The sequence below is a fragment of the Bos javanicus genome, chromosome 15 (genome assembly GCF_032452875.1).
Source record: "Bos javanicus breed banteng chromosome 15, ARS-OSU_banteng_1.0, whole genome shotgun sequence".
NCBI classification, from domain to species: Eukaryota; Metazoa; Chordata; class Mammalia; order Artiodactyla; family Bovidae; genus Bos; species Bos javanicus.
Genome location: NC_083882.1, coordinates 62,634,287 through 62,658,659, shown reverse-complemented (window position 1 = coordinate 62,658,659; position 24,373 = coordinate 62,634,287). Strand labels below are relative to the sequence as shown.

Sequence of the window (24,373 nt, the reverse complement as noted above, 5' to 3'; positions counted from 1 at the left end):
GACTGTACAGTCCATGGGGTTGCAAAGAGTTGAACACGACTGAGCGACTTTCACTTCACTTATCATGTGTCAGACTGTTCTAAGCAGAACAGAATAAGAACAAATCCTTATTCTTGTGAAGCTTACATCCTAGTACAGGAAGATAGAAGATGAACATAATAAATAAGAAACTTATGTAGCAGATTAGAAGGTGATGAGTGCTACAGGAAAACACAGACTAGAAGTGATTGGGAAAGGCAGAATTGTAAACTGCGGTAAACGGAATGGTAAACTGGGACTCTGAAACGAACAATCAGGAAAACATTACGAAGGTGATATTTTCATATATGAAGGGGGAGGAAGGTGGCTATGAAAAGATCTGAGAGAAGTACATTTCAGGCAAAGGGAACTGCAAAGGCCCTGAGGCTTGGCAAGTTTAAGCAACAGGCCAGTGTGGCTGAATCAGAGCAAGTTATGGGAGAGGGCTAAAAGGTAAGATCTGAGAGTTAAGGCAGCCAGGTCAATACGGTCTTCTTGGTGAACACTAAAGGACTTTTCAGCAAGATGGAGAATTGATAGGGAATTTTGAGCAGAAATATGACACAATCTGTCTTATGTTTTAAAAGAATCATCCTTTCTACTGCTGTAAAAAAAAAAAAAAAAAAGAACAAAAGACTTGAAGGAGGTCAGGGTTAAAGAACCCTCCAAGGGTTCAGTCCCTAGATCGGGAAGATTCTCTGGAGGAGGGCATGGCAACCCACTTGAGTACTCTTGCCTGGAGAATCCCATGGACCGAGGAGCCTGGCGAGTTATAGTCTATAGGGTTGCAGAGTCGGCCATGACTGAAGTGCCTCAGCACTCAGGGTTAAAAGGAAGTTTCTAGTTGGGAGGCTAAACAATAGTCCAGGCAAAACATGATGGTGGCTTGCACTGAGACCGAATGGTAGCACTGGAGCTAGTGAAAGTTGGTTTAATTATGAATATATTTCAAAGGCAGAGTCAACAGACTGAATGTTGGGAAAATAGTGATTTTTTTTTTAATTTGAGGGAAAAAATAAAACTTTTCTAACCACCTGAAAAGGATGATATAACTACAGTATTTTCAGAGAGGAGGGACTTCTATACCTTTCACAGTAAAGTGCCTGAGAGGTAAAGTGAGAACAGAAAATATGTAGTGCTTGCATCGCCCACAGTGCTTACATCGTAACTTTAACATTATATATGCTTAATAAGTACATGTTTAAAAGCATAAATATATTAACTGCTATATCACATGACCTTCTCATGACTCCCGAGGGCAGGAACTCTGTCCATTCAATCTATCACAATCTATTTCCTCCCCTGCCCCCAATTCTTCACTTCTATTTGACTGTGATGATTTTTCCTGCTTGCAAAGAATTTATATGCTAAGGAAACCAGATGGATAAACAATTACCTTTTTGTAGGATTAGCAATAAATAGGAAAAAGAGGGTTACAGCAATTACCAGCCATTTATCTTCAGTAATTTTCAAAGCTTCATTACTGCCACATCATTACAAATACACCTATCACCTAACTTAGTTTACAATCCCAGGTGCTTTTTTTTTTTTTAAACTATATTCTAGAAATCTCAATTGATGAAGACATTACTGATAGCATATAAAGATGTAACATTCAGTTTTGATTTAGTAGTATGAACAGAATGTTAATTCAGTTCATAAATGTAAAATTAAACTGTTTCAGGATTCTTGTTCCTGAATAAATCATGCGTAATTTTGCGAGTATCTTCATGTTTGAGGAAAGAACCATGCCCTGGCATTTTTCAAACAGGCCTATGTGAAGACCCCAATGCTATAGGGAAGAATCTTTTAGCTCCACTTATTTCCAATTCTGAAATGCATAGCTGGCAAAATGAAGAAAAATGGTTGGGGTAGGTCACTCATATTAATAGCCTTAGAAATTACTTTCCTTTCCATATCAAGTGTTTTGGCATAGCTTTCCAAATATACTCATAAAATAGGCCTCTATTCAAATTAGATAGAAATATATGTTTTCCCATTTTCTATCTTTTATTAAAGAAAATGTGTCAACCAAAGACACAGTGATGACTGAGAACATCACATTTAAAGGTTTTCTTATTAAAATGCCAAAAGCATGCAAGCAATTTAACACACCAACTCAGAGGCAATTTTCCCCCATATTTAGTAAGTGAACCACATGTTTTTAATATCCTGGTATGAATCCTTTATTAAATAAAGTTCCCTACAATGTTTAAAATGTTCTAAAAGGTTATTAAATAATGTTCTATTAAATCATCTATTAAATAGAAATTTCAAGAAATTCTAACCAGATCTTTTGTATTATTTATTAATATTAAAAAAAAAACAATACCAGTGACTTTACTTTCTCCAACGAAATAAACAGACTGATGAACTGCTAATGGGATCATCCATTCTGGATATCTCTAAATACCAGACTTTGGTTTGCTTTCATGGTTATATCTACATTTCTTATATCAAAGGCAATGTTAAATAATACGTTGTAGTATAATAGCATCTCTACGAAACCCTTCTCCAGTCCTATTAGAGCAACAACGAGCTAATTAGCATCTCACTGGATGCATAATCAAAAGAAGCAAGAGGTAAATACTAGCATATTATACTGCACAGTAGAAATCCCAAACATACTTGGCTTGTCTAAACATTTTCTGGTATTTTCTTTTAAATAATTTATATAGAAAGTTTTGATAATTAAAGTAGTAGTTTGTTACAGATGACTGATACTGCAGATTAGAGCTTATGCATCAAACACATGGCAAGTGAGATCTCATGAAAAACTACTGTCCTATGATAGTTTTGTTAATTTGGGGGTTTTACTCATCCACACTTAACAGAACGTCGTCAGTTCATATGAAAGCCATTTGGGAGCATGTTATTAGAACTGTACACTAAATGAATTGTGCATATGATCGCTGTTTTATTGAATTATTATTTTTAACTCACATAGGCTCAATAACTTTAATTCACATATGTGAATTAACTTTTATTCACATATGTCACATCTGAGGTGTTATATGTAGATTTTTCACAGTAACAGAAAAAACACCACTTATACCAAATGCTTTATGACAAAAATCCCCTTTCAACAAAAGACTTCAAAGTCCCTAATGATGGCACACATTTTTGAAACTGATACAACTTCAATATAACAGAACAACTTAGAAACAGCTACAATTAGAAACTGCTACAACAGAGAAGTCCTTTATTGAAGCATGCAATGAGTACAGGGTACACTCATGGTGGCTCCATCCCATTAATTACTTAAAACTGGGCCCAGTTGAGTGGCTGGTGAAGGCCATGAGTGACCTACAGAGTATCTAGTTTTCTGACCCCTCAGACACAGAGTACACCATGTACAGTCATCAGCCTCACTCTGCTGCCCCTGAGGACCCACCTGCTTTGTTGTCCCAGAAAAACAAAGATGAATACTGCACAGCAAAGAGCCAGTCCCTGCTTAAAAATAAAGTCTCAGGAGTGAGAGACTGGTAATAGTGTAGTGGACCTAGAGCTTGAAAGCCTATTCTTTGCTGCCAGCAGCTGAACCATAAGTCATGCGACTACCTCAGCGGTTCATGGAATTCTGTATGTAGCACAGTCAGGAAAGAGAAGCGCTTTTCACAGTCACTTCATAAGTAAGTCTAGTTGTTGCTTTCTGTCTTGAGATGCTGCAGCCATTATTCACTGGGGAGCCCAATGTGCCATGAGAAAGGCTGTTGTGAAGATCTGTGTTTTGGAGAATCTGTATTTAGTTATCTGCATTTAAATATGCATATGTGTTTGTGGGGGTTATTAGGTGCTAGGCTAGGCTAGGCTAGACTAGGTTTTCTTTTAGTCCAACTGAAAAAAACAGGAAAGCGGGAAAATATAAGACAAAATATCTTATTTATGTCTTAATAAGTGTTTATACTGCATTGTCTCTGGAATCATGTATGATGCACCATTTTTACTTTTAATGACTGATAATGTGTGATGGTTCATCCAACTGTTTAAGTAATATAAAATGAATAATTACATACTTCCTACTATAAATCTTAAATACTTTTTAATGGCACTAGGCCAGTTAAAATTATAACTGCTCTCAACCTTGTAGGTTACATGAGCCATAAAATTCATCTTTTAAGTTCTGTTTTAGTGTAAAGACACATTAACAATTTTTTTTTAACAAAAATCTTCTAAGTGGACAGTTGTGATTCAATGTGTAAATGTGTAAATAAAGAAACTATTCAGCTAACTTTATGGTTTTCTTTTGAAAATTAGGCTGATGTGTAAGGAAACCAAGGCCCTTTACTTTCTGTGTGAAATCTTTAATTATAAGCATTATACATTTGAAAGGCATCCTAAATTAGGTATTATCTTAGCCCTACCTTTATTTACTTTTACATAATTATCCTGATGAGAGATATAATTACAGCACTATACAAAATTACTAACCCATTAAAAAAAATGTTTCCTAAGTGATAAACACATTAGATATGGATTAAGGCAATAAATCTCCAACTAAAATAGCTAGGAGTTAATTAAAAAGTGAGAACTACAATTCCTATTTCTTGGATAGGAAAAAAGTAAGTTCACGAAAAAGAGTGATTTGGGGGAAATATTTTATGAATAAAATTTCAAGGTATAATCACAACTTTATGACATAAAAATAGACATTTTAATGTCCAATTTAGAGGGAAAAAAACCTCAAGAAACATGGCTCTTGACACCAGTAGAAAAAGCAAAAGGCTTTCTTTGCTTGAATTTTTCATTTTGTATGATTCTGAAGCGTCATGGAGACAGAATCACAATGTGACATTTTTGTTGTTATCTTTGATATCTGTAGCATAAAATTATTACTCTTGGAGAAAGAAGGAATCTTCTATTTGGAAAACAAGGAGCCTTAGTATATAATAAATTGGAAGGAAAAAATCATCTTCCTAAATAGCACACTGGCTCCAAATCCTCTAAAGGAGTGGTTGAAGAAGATGGCCAGGAAACAACATTTCCAAACTGAATTTTAAACAATGCTTCAAATTATCATAAAATAATTAATCATGTTTCACTCAAGTGATAATAGATATAAATGTCAATTGACTGGGAACAATGAAAATGTAAGCCCATGGGATATTACTATCCAACGTTATCAAGATGTTATCAACTTGGCACCTCCCCTCTATTTCAAGGGTGCATTTTAAATGCTCAGTTGGTTTGGCTTTAATTAGTCATCCTGATAGGTAGCCATACTGAATCTCTACAACATGTATGTAAAGGTAAGAGGAAAAGCTAGAATATAGACGAGCTAAGTACACACACACACATTAAAATTAAAATCATTTGATAGGGTATTAGGGAATCAAACAACATGGTTTCTCATTAAAATGGTGAGTTTAAGTAAGCCAAAGATTTAGAAAGAAGTCAATATACTGGTAGGGAATGGAATGGAGAAGGAGGTAGCAAAACCTTTATCAAGAAGGAAAGATTGAGTTAGGTGTTATTAATTTTTTTTTTAAAACTTCAGGTTGATAGGGAGTATTCTAACCATAACAACATGAAACAGTTTGGTAATTAGGGAAAATTAAAACAGTTTGGTACAGTTACTATGGCAGGGTAAGGGTTACCCTGCATTTGGGCATTGAGAATTGATTACTAGTGCTCTTTTCCACGGAGAAGGCAATGGCACCCCACTCCAGTACTCTTGCCTGGAAAATCCCATGGACGGAGGAGCCTGGTAGGCTGGAGTCCATGGGGTCGCTAGGAGTCGGACACGACTGAGCGACTTCACTTTCACTTTCATGCACTGGAGAAGGAAATGGCAACCCACTCCAGTATTCTTGCCTGGAAAATCGGACAGAGGAGTCTGGTAGGCTGCAGTCCATGGGGTCTCGAAGAGTCGGACACGACTGAGCGACTTCACTTTCACTTTTCACTTTCATGCATTGGAGAAGGAAATAGCAACCCACTCCAGTGTTCTTGCCTGGAGAATCCCAGGGATGGGGGAGCCTGGTGGGCTGCCGTCTATGGGGTCGCACAGAGTCGGCCACGACTGAAGGGACTTAGCAGCAGCAGCAGCAGCAGCTCTTTTCCAAGAGCAGTCAACTCAGACTTGTCCAGAGATGTAATTAAAGATGTACTCAGGGATTTCCCTGGTGGTCCAGCGGTAACGAATCTGCCTGCTGATGCAGGGGATGAGAGTTTGATCCCTGGTCTGGGAAGATTCCACATGCCTTGCAGTGGGGTAACGAAGCATGGTGCCACAACTGCTGCGCCCATGTGCCCTAGAGCTAGTGCTCTGCAACAGAAGAAGCCACATTAAGAAGCCCAAACACTGCCATTAGAGAGTAGCTCCCGCTCATTGCAACTTGAGAAAGCCTGCATACAGCAACGAAGACCCAGCTCAGACCAAAAAAAAAACCCAACATAGTTGTAGTCAGGGTATAACACTAAACCTATAGTCAACAATAACGTACTGTATGCTTAAAATTTTATTAAGAGGATAGATCTCATGTTAAATATTGTTATGACAGTTTTTAAAAAAAGCAATGTAGTCAGATATTTAACAGTTCCACACATTATTAGCTTTCCATTCAACAAATATTTACTAAACATCTGTTATGTCTTAGATCCTGAGTTTGGTGCTGTGGATGCATTAGTGAATAAGAACATGACACAGCTTTTGTCACCAACTTATGGCAACTCACTCCAGTATTCTTGCCTGAAAAATCCCATGGACGGAGGAGCCTGACAGTCCACGGGGTCGCAAAGAGTTGTACACAACTGAACAACTTTTTCTTTTTCTTTCTCACAGAATGATAGAGAGACATCAAGGAAGCAGGAAATTAAAATAATATTATAAGTGCTATTTTAGTAGAGATAATTATAGAAGATATTCAGGGACTACAGAGCGAGGCTACCTAAACTTGGTCTTGGAGAATTAGGAAAGACATTTTAGAAGAAGTGACATCCATTTCAAGGATTGAAGGGTAAATCTTAAGACTAATCTGGCAAGAATACTTGGAGGAAAGTGGAGAATATTTTTGGCATCAACAAAAAACCTGGAAGAGACAGAGTGGGCGAATGTAGGGACTCCAATTGAGAGTCTGGCTGCAACTTGGAGCTAAGACAGGAGATGAGGCTAGAGAGATGGCCAGACACCAAATTTTAAGGACATGTATTCTGATAAAAAGCACCAAACTAGACTAAAAGTATTTTCATAAACATTTACTGAATAATTAAGAAAAACTTATGGATGATCTTGCCTTCCAGGTAATTAGTCCTCAAAACTTCAATTGACCCAGTAAATACATTATATTAAAATAACTGTTTCATCCATTCAGGGTATCTTAAACATTCCCACAAACACATACCAATCCCACACCCAAAGAAAATTTTATCCCAATTTCTAAAGCAAATGTGATGAATATTATTTCAGTGGGAAATAATTATTCCTTCTTGATACAAACATGTGACTTGAGTGTTGCCAATCATTTTACTAAAAATAGTCTTAAAAGCACAGTGATTTTGTCTTACGTGATGGCATTAAGGCATTTTCCAAGATAATTTTATATAATTTTATATTTACTAAAAGGCATGACCACTTTACTGTCTTTTCTTATCACATTTTTCATGCTTAGGCATAAAAGTATATTTTAAAAAGTGCTTAAAAAAAAAGATTAAAGCCCTAAACAAAAAGCATAATTATTTAAATACTACATATTTAAATATCTTAATATACTTGCTGTTTGAATTTAAAATAAACAAGTTCTACTTTTCAAATGAAGCAATTACTTTAACAAATCATAACTATGAATTATCATTTAAAAAATTTTTGAGTATTTACTGTGAAGCAATGTAATATCCACTCTTTTGATTAGAAAATAGATGCTTATGGGAAAAATGGAGGCAATTTTATTTTAAAAAATATGCAGATGCATTGTATAATAACATTTAATGATCATATAATTAGAAGGGAGGAGTTATGATAAGATATACGGATCACAGATTTTACTGCCTAAGTTAAAATTTAGCTCAAAATTAAGCCCGCCTAACATCAGAGTCAGTGTATAAGTTAGGCTTTTTCAATTTAATCACTTTTGGAATAAAGAACACATATAAATAGTTTACTAATTAATTAATACGTTGATAGTGCTTCCTTTTCTTCAGATATATGGCTTTGAAGTATATTATACAATCACTGGTAGAAATTACAGAGTTTAAAAATTATGGAAATTATAAACAGTTTACTAAAGTTTTTTTCAGGATACTTATTTTAAGTGATGTTACTGAAGTCTTACATAGCTCACTGGTAACCATTAGTTGAAATAAAAACATTGTAGAAGATAAAGAAGTTAAAGCAGATGAAGCTCATTTGTTAAAAATAATTTATATTGCATACAAAAATATGAGTGTTTCACTTACTATATTGACCAAACAATTATCTCTGTGATACTAGCAAATTAATTTATATAAATTTCCAAAATAAAGTGGATGATTATTTGACATTAGGTGTTTTAGAAAAACTTTGTGCAGAATGCTTAGTGATTATCCTGGTGTTTCATAAAATATTTCATAAAATATTGCTTTATACTAAAACAACTTTTCCAAAGGAATAATAAACTTTAATTAAAAATAAAGGACAGTTAGGAGTGATTTTATCGAATGCTTGTTCTGATGAACTAACAGAACTACATGGGCAAAACTTTTCAGGCCATCTGAACATCTTTAGGGAGAATCACAGAATCACATTTCACCAATCCAGGAGAGATTAAAATAAACTTCATTTATAAACAGACTTCTAGATGTAGTCTTTGAAACTCCATTTAATATTCAAATGGCTTTGTTTAAATATCCCCAGTTTTTTGCTTTTTGTTTCCAATTTAGATATTGTTTACTTACTATCTCCATGGTAAGTGGTAACAATTTGGCTGTTAACGGTAAGTAACCTTACTGTTAAACCCTCCATATGCATTTTGAAAATTACATCAGATTTCTCTATTTCCAGGGTATTAACAGTGAATCTTTATATCTCCTTGTTCATCATCTCAAAATGCTGAAGTTTCTGATTACAAAAGAAAGATATTTTTACAAAAAAGATATAAGGCAGTAAATAAGTTTATTTTACCAGGTAGCCGTTTTCTCTAGACTCTACATAGTAATCGTAAAAAATGATAATTAAGGCTACATAAGGACTCTTATCAAAAATTATAATAGCATTTCCTGTGAGGGTTCAATTTATCATTCTTTCAATCTATTTTTAATCCTTAAAATAATCTGAAAATATTTTTATGTTAAAATGAGAGAATCAACATCTTTTAGAAGTATTTTGTAATATAAAAATTGAGATGTTTCAAGAACTGATAAATGTAGGAATGAGTGAAAATACTAAGAGCAAATCTTTGATATTTGACAACTGTGGTATATGTAAGAGAGCGTTATAGAAAGCATTAGTATTTTTAAAAATGACTTTGCCATTTTAACACATGGGAAAACTAACCTATAGATAGTACTTTTAACGGTTGAACGTGTTTAAAAGAAATTCTAATGAAAATTAGAAAAATTAGGGCGAGACAGGGAGACGGAGAAAGAGAGACACACTCACAGAAGAGAGAGAGATAGAAAGAAATCTCTCTTCAGCTACAGGCATGGTGTAAGTCTTGTTTCACAAATAAAAGGACCCTCCGTAACATATGGAGTAGTTACATGTCCTCCCAGGGATGGTCTGTAGTTACATTCACCTCAGGTTCATCAAGAAGAGGTGAACTGTCAAATATAATTTCAGTCACAGGATGGTTTGGTTGAGACAGATTAGTGGTATGCAATCATGATAGATAGTTTATCCTAGGTCCAAACTGCCGCTTGGGAAATCTTGAACTCCAATGAACAGAGACTCAGTCATTATTAGTGTCAAAAAGGTACACAGAGACAAAATTTGGTTGGCAGCATGAAAGATGAATCAAGGCGAAGAAGTGACCAGTTGCATGTTCAGAATCAAAATTGAGAGGCCTACCACAGTTTGGAAATACTTTAAATACCAGAATAGTCATATATTATTTGCTTATTGATCAATATTTAAAACACGTTTCTCTAAAGTAAAATACATGTAGAAAGACAATACAAATTATGTTTATGTTATTTCAAAATCTTTGTTCTTAAGGTGACACAGAAGAGTCCTCTGTCATAAGTCAGCAAAATATTTTTTTAAATTTATATATTTTTCAATATTTTTCCTTCAGTTGGACAGTCCAAGGAAAAAAAAAAAACTTCAAAAGAAAAACAAGTAATTTTGTGGAAATTTTTACTATTTAAAGGTTGTACAGTTTGATGACTTTCTTAGGAGGAAATTGGAATAAACTTAAAATGTGTAAGAACTTAACTAAAGAAACTCCTAAATATTTTCTAAACACTGGAAAATATATATCTATACATTGCACAATACATTATTCTATTAGCAAACACAAATTTGGTATCTTTAAATCAGACCTCCCCCATCAACCAAATATCCACAAAAAGAATGTCCTCAAGTGTCACTGCCTGAAGTGATATGCTCTGACAAATCTAACAGCTCTTTCTGTGTCATTCCTAATGCACTTGTCACTCAGTATTATCCATCCTCATTAATGACAATGGGAAAGTTTATCTTGGGAACACGTTTTAAATCATCTACTCTTTACAATGGGACCATGAAATCTCTTACAAAACATGAGGCGGGAACTACTCTGACAACAAAACCTCTTCCTGGCAGCTTTATTCTTAATTCCTGTTCAAGGAGTAATCTGTTTATTATAAAATCATACAGAACAATATATTAAACAGAATTTGAAACAAGAATAGCTAGTGTGATTTTCAAGCTTACAAGTATTTTTACAACATTTTTATTAGGCTGAAAACAGCTGAGTCCTTTTTGTGTGGTTTCATGCAATCTTCTTTTCTATTCTACATTATAAACACCTATGAAAAAGAGTTTTATCTAATTTTAAAACAATTTTTACACATCAGGGACACAAATCTTTCAAGTCTTTAATGACTTAAAAATAATCTTTCACCTCCCAAATTACTTTTAATAATATATTTACATTTTAAGCATCGATATGATCTTATTCCCTTGCCTGAGAAATTCACAGCTTTAAAAAAAAACACAAAATAATAAGCAAAACTTCTTGATCATATTTGTGTTTACCTACTGTTTTGATTTGACTATCAATTATATACACTAGGTAGCCTGGCTAATGAACAGTTAATTTTGGAAGGGTGTCCTTCACTGATGAAATTAATACTTGTTAGAAATATATATGTATTCTCTTATTATTCAGTTATCAAAAGCTTAATGCTATGTTTTTATTAACAATGTATAGTAAACTAATCTTAGATTATAATAATAAAGTTGAAAGATCACATTTAATGTTGATTTTATAATTTTTAATCACCTGAGCCCATTTGTGAATCCAAAATGCTGCAAGTAAAACATCAAATTTTAATGAATTGTATGAATCTGTAATTTAGCTTTTGTGCTTCAGAATTCAGGACCACTACTTTAACATTTCTAATCAATGCTTATTTTTTCAAAAAAAGTTTCCTCTAAAGGATGGTGTAAAAATTATATGAGTTTCATGCTTAAGATTCTAAGTTAAACATACAATAAATACCACTAAGTGGTTAATCTGGTGTTTCAAAAAAGAAAATAGAAATCTAAGGAAAACTAAGAAGATATACACATGAATTATAACTATTCCTTACATATTAGGTGTTCATTATGAATAGAAGGATTGTACATACAAAATAGCAAGCTTCAGAAGGTGGAATTAGTTTTAATGGGTGGGACATTGCTTCAGCATTTGAAAGAAGTTTCTAGCAACTGTCTGCTGGCAGAGACTGAAATGGGTTACCCTAAGAAAGAGGGTTCCACATGATTATAGAGTGGCTAGGTGGGAAAACAGGTGCATGCAACAAGAAGCTGACTTTGAAGCACATGAAACTTCTTTCTGATTTTAACCTTTTAAGAAATCCAGGTATTTTCTCAGAGACACCTGCATTAACTCTGAAAGTGCAAACTACACATTAAATGATTGTATGAATTCTTTATTACTCAAACAGACCTTAATTTTGGGACTACAAATCATATCCCCTAATTGACAATTCTCTCCATAAATATTCTTGAGAGTTTGCAGCCTTCGCAAGTAGGGGGTCTTCTTTACAGCAAACTTTCTCTATAAATGACCAGATAGTAAATATTTTTAGACTGCAAGGAGATCCAACCAGTCAATCCTAAAGGAAATCAGTCCTGAATATTCATTGAAAGGACTGATGCCTAAGTTGAAACTTCAATATTTTGGCCACCTGATGTGAAGAACCAACTCACTGGAAAAGACTCTGATGCTGGGAAAGATTGAAGGCGGGAGGAGAAGGGGAAGACAGAGGATGAGATGGTTGGATGGCATCACTGACTCAATGGATATGAGTTTGAGTAAGCTCTGGGAGTTGTTGATGAACAGGGAAGCCTGGTAAGCTGCAGTCCATGGGGTCGCAAAGAGTCAGACACGACCGAGTGACTGAACTGAACTGAAATATTTTTGGCTTTGTATGCCATAAGATATTAACTTAACAGTATACTGTGAAAGTTGCCACAGCCAATACATACACAAAAAGGTCTGGCTGTGTTCCAATAATGTTTATTTTAAAAAATTATGGGGTTGGACTTGGCCCACAGACCAGTTTGCTACCCTCATGCTTTAAAGCATCCAGGGCACAGTTGATTTTAAACTTTTAAATTTACTTTCAGGCTTTTAAGTGAAAGTCTTTTACTTCCCTAACTTTACATGGAGCAAAGCGTAAGAACCCTTCTAATAAAATGATGGGAGGGTTACAATGATTGAATGCTAAAGCTAGGAAATGACGCATATTTATGGCACTATGAAACATCACATTTCCAAAATATCTTTACATGTACCCTTTCTGTTTCTTGACTGAATTACACATTAAGTCAATAGGACACGTGAACGAAGTGTATTCAGTTATAAATTATGCACTGTAAAGCTCTTCTGAAGATAATTGTCCTTAAATTTCTATCTGGACCACAATGGTTTCCCAGGAGAAAACTCTTAAGCCAAACTGAAGAACTAGACTGGTCCTTGTCAGCTTCATGTGCACAAAGAGGTCAATGGGATGATTCTCCAGCAATGATAGTTACAGATTTTCTTATTATGGAAGTGACATTAGTTGCCTTTACTGCCAATGTGTATTTAAATATGAGTTGGTATTCAGCTGTATTCAGCTTCCATTGTACATAGTTATTTCATTCCTAACTCATGTCTTAAAAATCTTTACAATATTTTTGTGTGATAAGCCAGGAAAACATTATTAGGCAATAAAATAAGCTCTACTGGCCAGAGAAAACCAGACATACAAACAGTTACTTAAAGGGTCAAAGGGGGTTAAAGGGTATAGGGACTTGAAACCAGGAAATTAGCATTGATTCCTCTCAGCTCTGGAGGGCTTTTACAAATCTAGTCTGAATCCAGTAGACCTCTTAAAGAAGCGGGCTGGAAAACTCTTACTGATATTTATGGAATGTTTATTATCATACATTTTTTGAGATAAAGCATTCAAAATAATTTTCAAAGGGCAATAAAATGACAATGAAATCATGACTCAAATAGAAGACCACATTTTATTAACTAAAAATTGTATCTTATCATTTCCTGTCTAGTATTTTTGAGGAATGCAGTTCTACTTTATTTCAGCAATAATGATCCACTATATTCTTAGCTAACTTTTTTTGGTAGCTAATATTTTTGGAAGGCTATTTTACTTAGCCTTAGGCTCAATATTAAGCATTTATGGAAACATTAGCATGATCAGACTATTATGTGTAGTCTGAAATTCTGAGATTTTTACGGATCCACCTTCAATTGTTTTGAGCACTGTCAAGAGGACATTCATTTGTTCAGTCATTTATTCAATATTTTTTGAGGACCTACACAATCATGCACTGAACTATGAAAAGGGGTTACTGTGATAAGTAAAACAGACATGAGTTTAAAGCATTTATGCCCCTAAATGAATTAATTTGCCCAAAGCTTCCATACTTTACAAACAATGGTTAAGCAGGTGTTGCCACTGTGCTGAAGAAGTACAACAAAAACAAATCAAAGAGTGCAGAGTAGAAACTCAACAGCCAGGTAAGAAGCAGAGGATTACCTGGGTTAAGGCTATTCCTGGCTGCTTACTTCATGACTGGCCTCACTGAAAGCCTTAGTATTTTTATAGACCAATCAGTCTTATAGATTATTAAAGGTTACTGTTATCATTTGATTATTTTAAAAATATTTATTTATTTGGCCGCATCAGGTCTTGGTTATGGCGCATGGGCTCTCTAGTTGTAGGCTTAGTTGCCCTGTGGTATATGTGGGATCTTTGTTCCCCAACCAGGCATCGAACCCACAGCCCCTGTTTTGGAAGGCGAATTCTTAACCCCTGGACACCAGGGAAGTTCCTATCATTTGATTCTTGATTCAAACCCGTTGTTAAATTATTTTTGTTTGACACAGAAGATTTATTTTGGCACTGACTATAAATTTAAATATTTTTCATTTTTGATAGTACATAGCAACTAGAAAGAAAATTAGGAGTGGGTAGTTATGTGTCTGAATGATTGGGGAAGCCCCAAGTTGCTGTGTGTCTGAGTGGCCAAATTCAGAGGGAAGAACCTAGAAAGCACTGGTTAAATTTATTTCATTAGTGTGTGTGTGTATGTATATATATATTCATATATATATGAATATACATAAATATATAAAAATATTTTAAATATATATAAATATTTAATATATATGAATATATATTTATATATATTTACTAATTTGACATTTTGAGGATAAAAAACTATGTGAGCTCATAAATATACATATAAAACATGTAAAATAAAGTATATTAAAATTATTGTAAAATAATTTTTTACATGAAGTATTTTCATCATTACTTTTATTTTTATTCTAAAGTCTTAATTTACTGAAAGAGCAGGTGACTAAATTCAATTAACACAGATCCTTATGAATATGTTTTCTGCCCAACTGTTTTTTTCCCTAAGAGAAAGACTATGAAAGATAACTAAAATAAATCACTATCCAGTTTGATTCCTTTTTCATACCTATCTCTGACAAGTTTTGAACTTCAATACAGAAAAAAGGGATTGAGTACAACTTAGCCATTTTGAGACATGTTAGGTTTATGGTAAAGGCCATTTGAACACAACCACTGTGCTGTTTTTCTATACTTCAATAAAATCCATATATTTAATTAAAAAGTGTGTGTGTGCATGTTTGTGGATGTGTGTGTGTGTGTGTGTGTATTGTGTATGCGTGCAATTTCCCTTAAAAACTACAGTTATATACTCAAACAATTTTCTATGATTATTTATGTCAAGAATATAGCACTAGTGCATTTGGTTTTGTTCAACATTTTAGCAGTTGTTTATAAAAACATTAATAAATTAGTATTGTGTTAGTTTGCTTCCTTGCCCACTGAATACGAGATAAGTTGACACATTTATTTACAGGCTCACCAAGGGCAATCCATTTCATGCTATAGCGTTGACCCTTCACAAAGATCTTGTAAATGAGTAGCCTATTATAATACGTACAAGTGACCTTTAATTGCACCAAGAGGCTTTGTGTTAAAAGCTTTTTCAGTGCTAAACCATAGCTACAGTATAAGTTGGTGAAATATTTCTTAGGTTATCAAGCAGGAATATCAACAAAAAATCTCCTCTCTCAAAATAAGTAAATAAAAATTTTGAGGCATTTAACTAAGTCTACGCTATAAGGATACATTTTAAATTATTTGATGATAAAGATAAGCTATTTTTCTAATTATATAAGAATTAAACATTTTAGAACATTCATAAATAATTCTTATAAATTCTTAAAATCTAATCAAATACAACTATTTTTGATAATAGCTTTTGGAGACAAAAATAGTTAAACTTGATAACAGCTTTATTTTTTATATGAGAAAATTTTAATTGTAGTTAAAAATACCCCCTCTCTTTTTATCAAATGACTATACAATTGGAACTTCTACTACATTGAAATGTGTAGTGAGGAATTATATACCTAACAAAACACATCCAAATACATTCCAACTGTTTATTCATATTAAGTAGTGATACTTAAAATAAATTTTCAATAAAGTATAGGGTCAGATATTTTGACTGATTTACTCTAGAAATTTTTGAATGACTGCTATATATTTTTGACATTCTTATAAAAAGTTGAAACTAAATACTCAATTTCATTAAACCATTCATACTGGGTATCTTATTTCTGGACGGCTCATGCCAAAATGATTTAGTTTGATTCTCTACAACAATGGTGGGCTGACTTGACAGCACCTGACAAAACAGCTCAGTGACCTTCACTGTACCGCATACAAAGACCCTGAGCTGGCTACTCTACACGTCCCCAGTGGGAGCGAGTTACGACAGTAGGAACTCGGACAAAACTTTAATTTCTGCTCAAGTAAGAGAACTGCTTTACTAGTTGTGTGGCCAAAGGCATTTCCGTTACACCTCAGTTTCTCTTAATTATTTACTATTGTCCTCCAAATCTTACCTTTTAAAAGTTAATAATTTATATTTAATCTCATATTTCCTTAATGAGCAAAACAATTTCTTATTATTAAACTGTAGAAAACTTTTTTGTAGTAATATTAATTTATAAAAGAGGAAAATATTTTGTGACCATAAGACTTTCTGTTTAGTTCTGCCTAAAGGTGGTATTCAAAGAATTTGCAATAAATGAAACATTTGCAACAGAAAAAGAAGTTTTAGTAAGAATGCGTCAAAACTTCATTAGAACCAGTTATAATAAGAGGGGAGGCAAAATTAGAATTTTTTTTTAATTTTTGAAAAACTGAATTTGGTTCAAAATTGAACTCTTACTATAAAAGTTGTATGTACCTTAATTATCACAAGATAATTTTTGATGCTCCAAAGATAATACATTAAAATAATTTAGAAAAATATAAACTATAAAAACATAGTGACTGTGCAAATTAATATTTGTTAAAGTACCTGAATGATGTCAATTATACTTTAATTACAAAAAGACTACCTTAATGTAGAACATAAGTGGATAATAATATATTGTAATAAAATTTGGGATACTTTTTGAACCATATCAATATAGTTGACTAGAATATGGGAATCATATTTTCTTTACAGGATGCTTTCCCCGCCTCATTTCACTAATATATAGAAATCCTACAGATGTGGATAGTTTTTTAGTGAATGGTTTTATATTGATTGCAAATTAATTTTTATATTAAAAACTCCTACCATACAGAAGAAATAAGTAAAAAATGAGGAAAGAACAATCTTGCTAACCTAATATATAAACACACATACACATAACAGAAAAATATTATATAAAAAAAAATGCTAAGATAAACCAGTTTGATTTTCATAATGTGTTTTATAAAAATAGAGTAGAAATGCTTGCTAGGAACAAAAGAATTTATAACTTGTATGTTAAAAGATTATATATAAATATGCATGTATATATACATACACATGTACACTTGTGTTTATCCATACATATATATATCAGTTCAGTAGCTCAGTTGGGTCCAACTCTTTGCAACCCCATGGACTGCAGCACACCTGGTTTCCCTGTCCATCAACAACTCCTGGAGCTTGTTCAAACTCATGTCCATGAGTTGGTGATGGACATCCAATCATCTCATCCTCTGTTGCCCTCTTCTTCTCCTGCCTTCATTCTTTCCTAGCATCAGGGTCTTTTCCAGTGAGTCAGTTCTTCACATCAGGTGGCCAAAGGATTGAAATTTTAGCTTTAGCATCAGTCCTTCCAATGAATTTTCAGGACTGATTTCCTTAAGGATTGATTGGTTGGATCTCCTTGCAGTTCAAGAGACTCTCAAGAATCTTTTCCAACACCACAGTTCAAAAGCATCAATTCTTCAGTGCTCAGCTTTCTTTATAGTCCAACTCTCACATCCATACATGACTACTGGAAAAATCATAGCTTTGATTAGATGGACCTTTGTCAGCAAAGTAATGTCTCTGTTTTTTAATATACTGTCTAGGTTGGTCATAGCTTTTCTTCCACGGAGCTTGTCTTTTAATTTCATGGCTGCAATTACCATCTGCAGTGATTCTGGAGCCCAAGAAAATAAAGTCTCTCACTGTTTCCATTGTTTCCCCATCTATTTCCATGAAGTGATAGGACCGGATGCCATAATTTTAGTTTTTCAATGTTGAGTTTTAAGCCAGCTTTTTCACTCTCCTCTTTCACTTTCATCAAGAGTCTCTTCATTTTCATCAAGAGGCTCATATATATTTGGGCTTTGCAGGTGGCACTAGAGGTACAGAACCCCCCCTGCCAATGCAAGAGACATGGGTTGATTCCTGAGTTGGGAAGACCTCCTGGGGGAGGGCATGGCAACCCACTCCATTATTATTGCCTGGAGAATCCCATTAATAAGTGTTACGCTGTGAATTAAAATAGGGTAATATAGAGTATAATTGAGTGAATATTTCAGAAGGTCCAGTCAGGGAAGATGTAAGAGGATGACTGGAATATCTAATCTATATTCCATTGATAAGAGAAAGCCATAAAAGGAAAGGAGGAATGAATATTCTGGACATTTGCTGTACAAAGACACTGAAGAAGGACTAATGATGTTTTTGGTATAACAGTATCCTCAAAGTTACCTTAATTTAATCTATCATGAAGTTCATGGATATCATATTTATTAAACTCTATTATGTATATCTTAACATATATAACAAATAGATGGGGAAATGGATGGCAAATAGATGGGGAAACAATGGAAACAGTGAGAGACTGTATTTTTTTGGGCTCCAAAATAACTACATATGGTGACTGCAGCCATGAAATTAAAAGACGCTTACTCCTTGGAAGAAAAGTTATGACCAACTAGACAGCATATTAAAAAGTAGAGACATTACTTGCCAACAAAGGTCTGTCTAGTCAAAGCTATGGTTTTTCCAGTAGTCATATATAGATATGAGAGTTGGACTATAAAGAAAGCTGAGAACCAAAGAACTGATGCTTTTGAACTCGTGTTGGAGAAGACTCTTGAGAGTCCCTTGGACTGCAAGGAGATCAAACCAGTCAATCCTAAAGGAAATCAGTCCTGAATATTCATGGGAAGGACGGATGGTGAAGCTGAAGCTCCAAAACTTAAGCCACCGGAGGCAAAGAACTGACTTATTGGAAAAGACCCTGATGTTGGGAAGGATTGAAGGCGGGAGGAGGTGGGGACAAGGTTGAGAGAATGAGATGGTTGGATGGCATCACCGACTCAATGGACATGAGTTTGAGCAAGCTCTGGGAGTTGTTGATGGACAGGGAAGCCTGACGTGTTTCAGTCCATGGGGTTGTAAAGAGTCAGGCATGACTCAGCGACTGAACTGAACTGACATATATCTTACCCTTCCAAGTATCTTGGAGGATATGTTAATAAAGTATATGTTCTTATGTTCTAGGAATATAAATATGCATTTAGCTGATGAAGTGGGACAGTCATGATTTGTCACCATTTTCTGTCTTCCTTAGACACTATAAATAACAATTGTGGGAGGAAAGGTTTTAGGGAGTAACATGTAAACTGGATGAATTCTGCTGAAGCAATTCTACAAAGGCTTTAAAAAAATTCTTGAAGTATTGCAATATAATTTTCCTGGAGCCATATCATAAAACACATACTGAAATGTTTGTATCTGCAAAAGTTAGGAAGGAGGAGATCTTTTTCTCTTTGTACTTTGAGGGGATGCTGAATCTATATCATCCTGATCTCAAAGTGGGGACTACCGCAGTGCAAGTCCCACAGAATCCTTAGGAGAGACACAGAGACTGAAGACTACTGTGCAAGATTTGAAGTATTTGACGTTTGCTTTATGCAACTATCTCACTGTTCAAATATGTGCTTTCCTTAAATTTCTGAAGTAAAATACCATATGAATTAATATAAAAATAGTGCAATGTGAAATATTAGACCTTAAGTTTCATTTATCAAAGGACCATTTTTATATAAAAATGATTCATAGTCAAGGTGTCATACAATATTTAAAAGTATCTCTCAAAGAAACAGGACTCATTTGATGTAATTAATTTTAAGTTTAGTATCTTAGGTGTTGCTGACCATAAAGAAACTTTAAGATATGGAATAGCCAAACATGAATTTAGTCTTCCTTGCCAAATGAAGCACTGATGTTCTGCCAGCCCAGCTCACAGGAAGTATGTGAAATGAACACAAAAGCAAACAGGCCTTATGCTGCCTAAGGGAAAGTCAGCAAGATGGCAGCTTCAATCATTTGGAATAATACTAAAGCCGCCTTAGGCTTTTCTCAGAATGGAAACATGTCACTATTGCTGCAATATTCCAACAAATCAGAATGCAGAGAAAAGAACACTTATGCAATCAAGTCCTGGAAGGGCACTTTACTCAACATATAAGTAGAAAATAATTATAAAGAAATTTCAGAAAAATTGTCAGTGAACTTAAATGACTCAGGGAAAAATGTTCTTTCTTTCAAAGCATGTAATAGATTTTTAGAAAGCTTACCACTTAGAAACAATTTCCTTTTACATTCTCCTGAAAGAATTATTAATGTAAAGACAAATTTTTACGAAGCAGTAAGTGAAAAGTTTGGGATTCAAGCTGCCAGTAAGAAACACTCATTCCCACTCACCCCCCCCCACCCCACCCCCGCAATACAGTACTATTACTTTGGAAGTTTGATCAAAGGGGATAAGCTTTCACAACATTTATATAGGAAGTTAAAAAATACTTCAAATATTTTGGGAACTTACCTAATCAGTATACTTTTAGCATGTGTCTAGTCATGTAGCCATCTTTGGTCAATCATCAAAAAATCAAAGGCAAATTGACATGACTCAAGCCTAACTTTAATACCGCATGATTGTGTCGTGTAAGCTTGTTTTGTGTGGGAGCTGCTGTGGTTTTAGCAGAGAGATTAACAACCGGACCTAAGCTGGCCTCCAAACCTTGCCCTGCTGATGCCTCAAGCTCTTTGAAGTCTGACCATCATACCTGGCAAAACAACAGTGGGAACTAGGATGGTGTCAGATCTAATCAAATTGTTCGCTGCAGCATAGCTAACTGTGGGCTTCACTAATTGGCCCAATTGCGGATTATACCTTTTGCTACAGATTCAGGACAATAATTTAGTTAAATGATGTTTTTTTTTTCCCCTTATCTCTTCTAATTAAGATTCCAAAGTGGGAAGAAATAGGATTAGACAGAGTCTCAAAACCGTTCCTCTTAAGGTGGTATGCACTTCTGATAGGTTCACTGTGATGTGTGAAATATATAGAGCAGAATAGTAACCCAGCTTCTGGAGATGCTGTGAAACCTGTATGATATTACTGTATGACTACATCACTTGAGAATGAAAGTGCAAATATGGAGATGGTAATAAAGTGAACATTAAACTGTGAACAGTATAAAATATTTCTACTGTTCCAGAATGTTAATTTGGGTTAACTTTTGACAAATGATTTTATCTATATGAATAGATGTCTATGTTCCACTTTGGTTTTCTTTTGCTGACTGCAGTATATTTGGGATTTGAAATACCAGTTAATACTTATGCAGGGCATCATTATCAGAAAGGTTTACCTGGACTACATGGTTCATGGTACTACAACTTAATAATGCTCCCGAGCCACACATATATGTTTGGCTATTTATTTATTTTTAAAGTTTTTTTTTTTTTTTGATGTGGACTATCTTTGAAGACTTTATTGAATTTGTTACAAAACTGCTTGTTTTATGCTTTGGTTTTCTGGCCATGAGGCATGTGGGATCTTAGCTCTCCAACTGAGGACTGAACCTGCAGCCCCTGCATTGGAAGGCGAAGTCGCATTGGAAGGCCAAGTCTTAAACACTAGACCACCAGGGAAGTCCTGCTTCTACTTTTTAAATTTTAGTGACATAACTGTGAATTGACAGATAACTATCCCTAGTCCCTACCTCTAGATATGGTAAGCATGCACTCATCTTTCTACTTCTCATTTAAAAATGAGTAAAGCTGTTAAAAAAAAAGTAGGGGAGTAAGGAAACCTAGGATCAAAGATAGCATGCAACACTCTAAATTTTCCAAGGTTGTCATAGTGACTGACATTCTTGTAGTTTGCAAAAGCCTATGCTTTTCTAACATGTAAAAAATCTCAAAAAAATTCTACTGAATCCTATCAAGTATACTATACTATTAATATAAAGCAAATTTATATGGATGAAAAATACTATTCTGGTCTTAATACTTATGAATAAATCTACTAAGTATGTAAAAATAACAGTTAATAAATGCCAGTTAATCAATTATTCTGTTAGAAAAAGTTCTTGGTGACTGGAGAGGTGCTGAGGTCCTGTATTCTGAATTAGGGGCAAAGTATAAGAGACAACTTTGAGTAAAGCTGATTTACTTTGATTTTCTGAACTTTTAGTATTCATTTAGTGTACAAAATACGATATTTATGATACTATTTTTGAACCAATTAAAAGGCTATGTAAGTACTGTTTATCCTTATATTGAAAATTTGCAATGAACAGTATAAGTCTTTTGCTTATTTCAGCATACCCCTTAACCACACTTCCTGATGTGAACTTCAAAACACTGAATCTTAGAGCTGGAAAACAATCCCATCACCAAAGCAGAAAACATGTTTGTAATAACCTTTGTGGAGTCTGGATCTAACCTTATAACACATTATTATCATTTATATTAGAAAACTTGATTACTAAAGTGTGTTAAGATATGACCAAACTGAACAATACAAAATTAAAACAGTACAATAATATTAAACTCAGGTAAATGCTAATCTTATGATGTCATCAAATTAAATGCAGTCACATTTCAAATCCTACCAAATCTCTTAGGTACTATAATTACACCGTAATTACTAATACAGACATAAAACTGGTTAATGAGGATCCCAATGTTAGAAAAGCCTTAGAGAAAATTAGAGAAACTGAAAAACTACAAATCTAAGTAGTTATTTCAGCTTGGAAGTGAAGTTATATAACCAGCTTCTACATTTTATAGAACTTAACTGAAAAGGTAGTGTTTATAGGTCACCTGACTAGTGGAACTTACATAATATTTATAGTTGCATTATTTGGGCTATTCTTTAAACTCTACAATTTATCTGCATTACATATATTTCAGCAAAGACTTTATACCTACTAAGTCTATGACTATTCTTAGTTTGGGGATAGATAAATACAAAGATGAAAAGGACATAGTTTCTATATATCTAGTCTATTGTTATACCTTTTAAAGTCTTTTCATATAAAATATTTAATCACAATATAGAAAATATAATAAGCCAGAATACTGCCAGGTATGCAATAAAGGCTTAACAAATGCTAACTATGAGTGAATGGAGCTATGGTAAGGTCAAGAAATAAATAGTATATTATGGTTAATCAAATATGCTCATCATATTTGCTAGAGAATTACTATGTATGATTTACAAAGATTATCAACATTCAGAGAACTGGAAAGCTTTTTCTTTTAACCTGAAGCCATGTTGAATCGACTTTAAACTTTCTCTTTTACTTATTCAGAATGCATCCCAGGATTTTAGGGTCGTTCCTATAGACATGATTCTGCTGTTGTTTTGGTAGGGGGGGCTAATTTATACAACTTTATAATTGACAAATACTAAGTATCAGTAAAAATTTACTGTGATTAGACAAATGCTCCAACCTGAATCTGGACAAATACCAATACATGCTCCGAAAAGGAAGAAATATACTTTCGCCTTCTCCAAATCACTCAAAGAAATTAGAGATTACTGATTAAAGTTGCTCTACCTATTAGAGGCCCTGGGTAGCTGTTATAAAAACATATTCAGTTTTCATATGTAAAAAAGGCAATGATTTAATAAATCAAAGAAAAGGGATGCTAAAAATAGGCATGAGGGTTTTTACTTGTTTCTTCTGTCCCTAATTTCCACTTGTGCCACCTTTTGAGACCATGTTACTCACAGTAAATTCCAACATGTAACAAATCTACCTGCCTGGAATCAGAACTAAGTTATTTTTGCTTTACCTGCTAAAACCAACTTTCCTTCTGAAAGTAAGACATGGATTCAATGTCTGGCACATTAGAGCCTCAAACTTTACACACTATTGTAGTGTACATCTCCTCATTTTTTAAATATTGAGGCAGATTTAAAAGATATTTATTTGTTGAGCATATTAAAACACTGTCACTTGATAAAGGAATCTTTCCAGCACCTGGCAGATTTCCTACCTGTTTCCGTATGTATTTTATAACATATAATTTAGTGCTATATTTAAAGCACCAAATCTT

General features: G+C 34.0%; 1 protein-coding gene across 3 annotated transcripts in view; it reads right to left on the bottom strand.

Annotated features, from left to right (window-relative positions):
* ELP4 (elongator acetyltransferase complex subunit 4) overlaps positions 1-24,373 on the bottom strand; it is a 257,046-nt gene that overhangs the window by 106,060 nt on the left and 126,613 nt on the right. Inside the window, exon 10 of one of the 3 annotated variants that reach the window (XM_061381017.1) lies at positions 1,513-6,286. The exons of the other annotated variants lie outside the window; for them this stretch is intronic. Within the exon in view, the coding sequence (XP_061237001.1) occupies positions 6,095-6,286 (192 nt within the window). The 3' untranslated portion in view covers positions 1,513-6,094. Of the gene's footprint in view, positions 1-1,512; positions 6,287-24,373 lie in introns of those variants that run through there. 3 annotated transcript variants of the gene reach the window in all.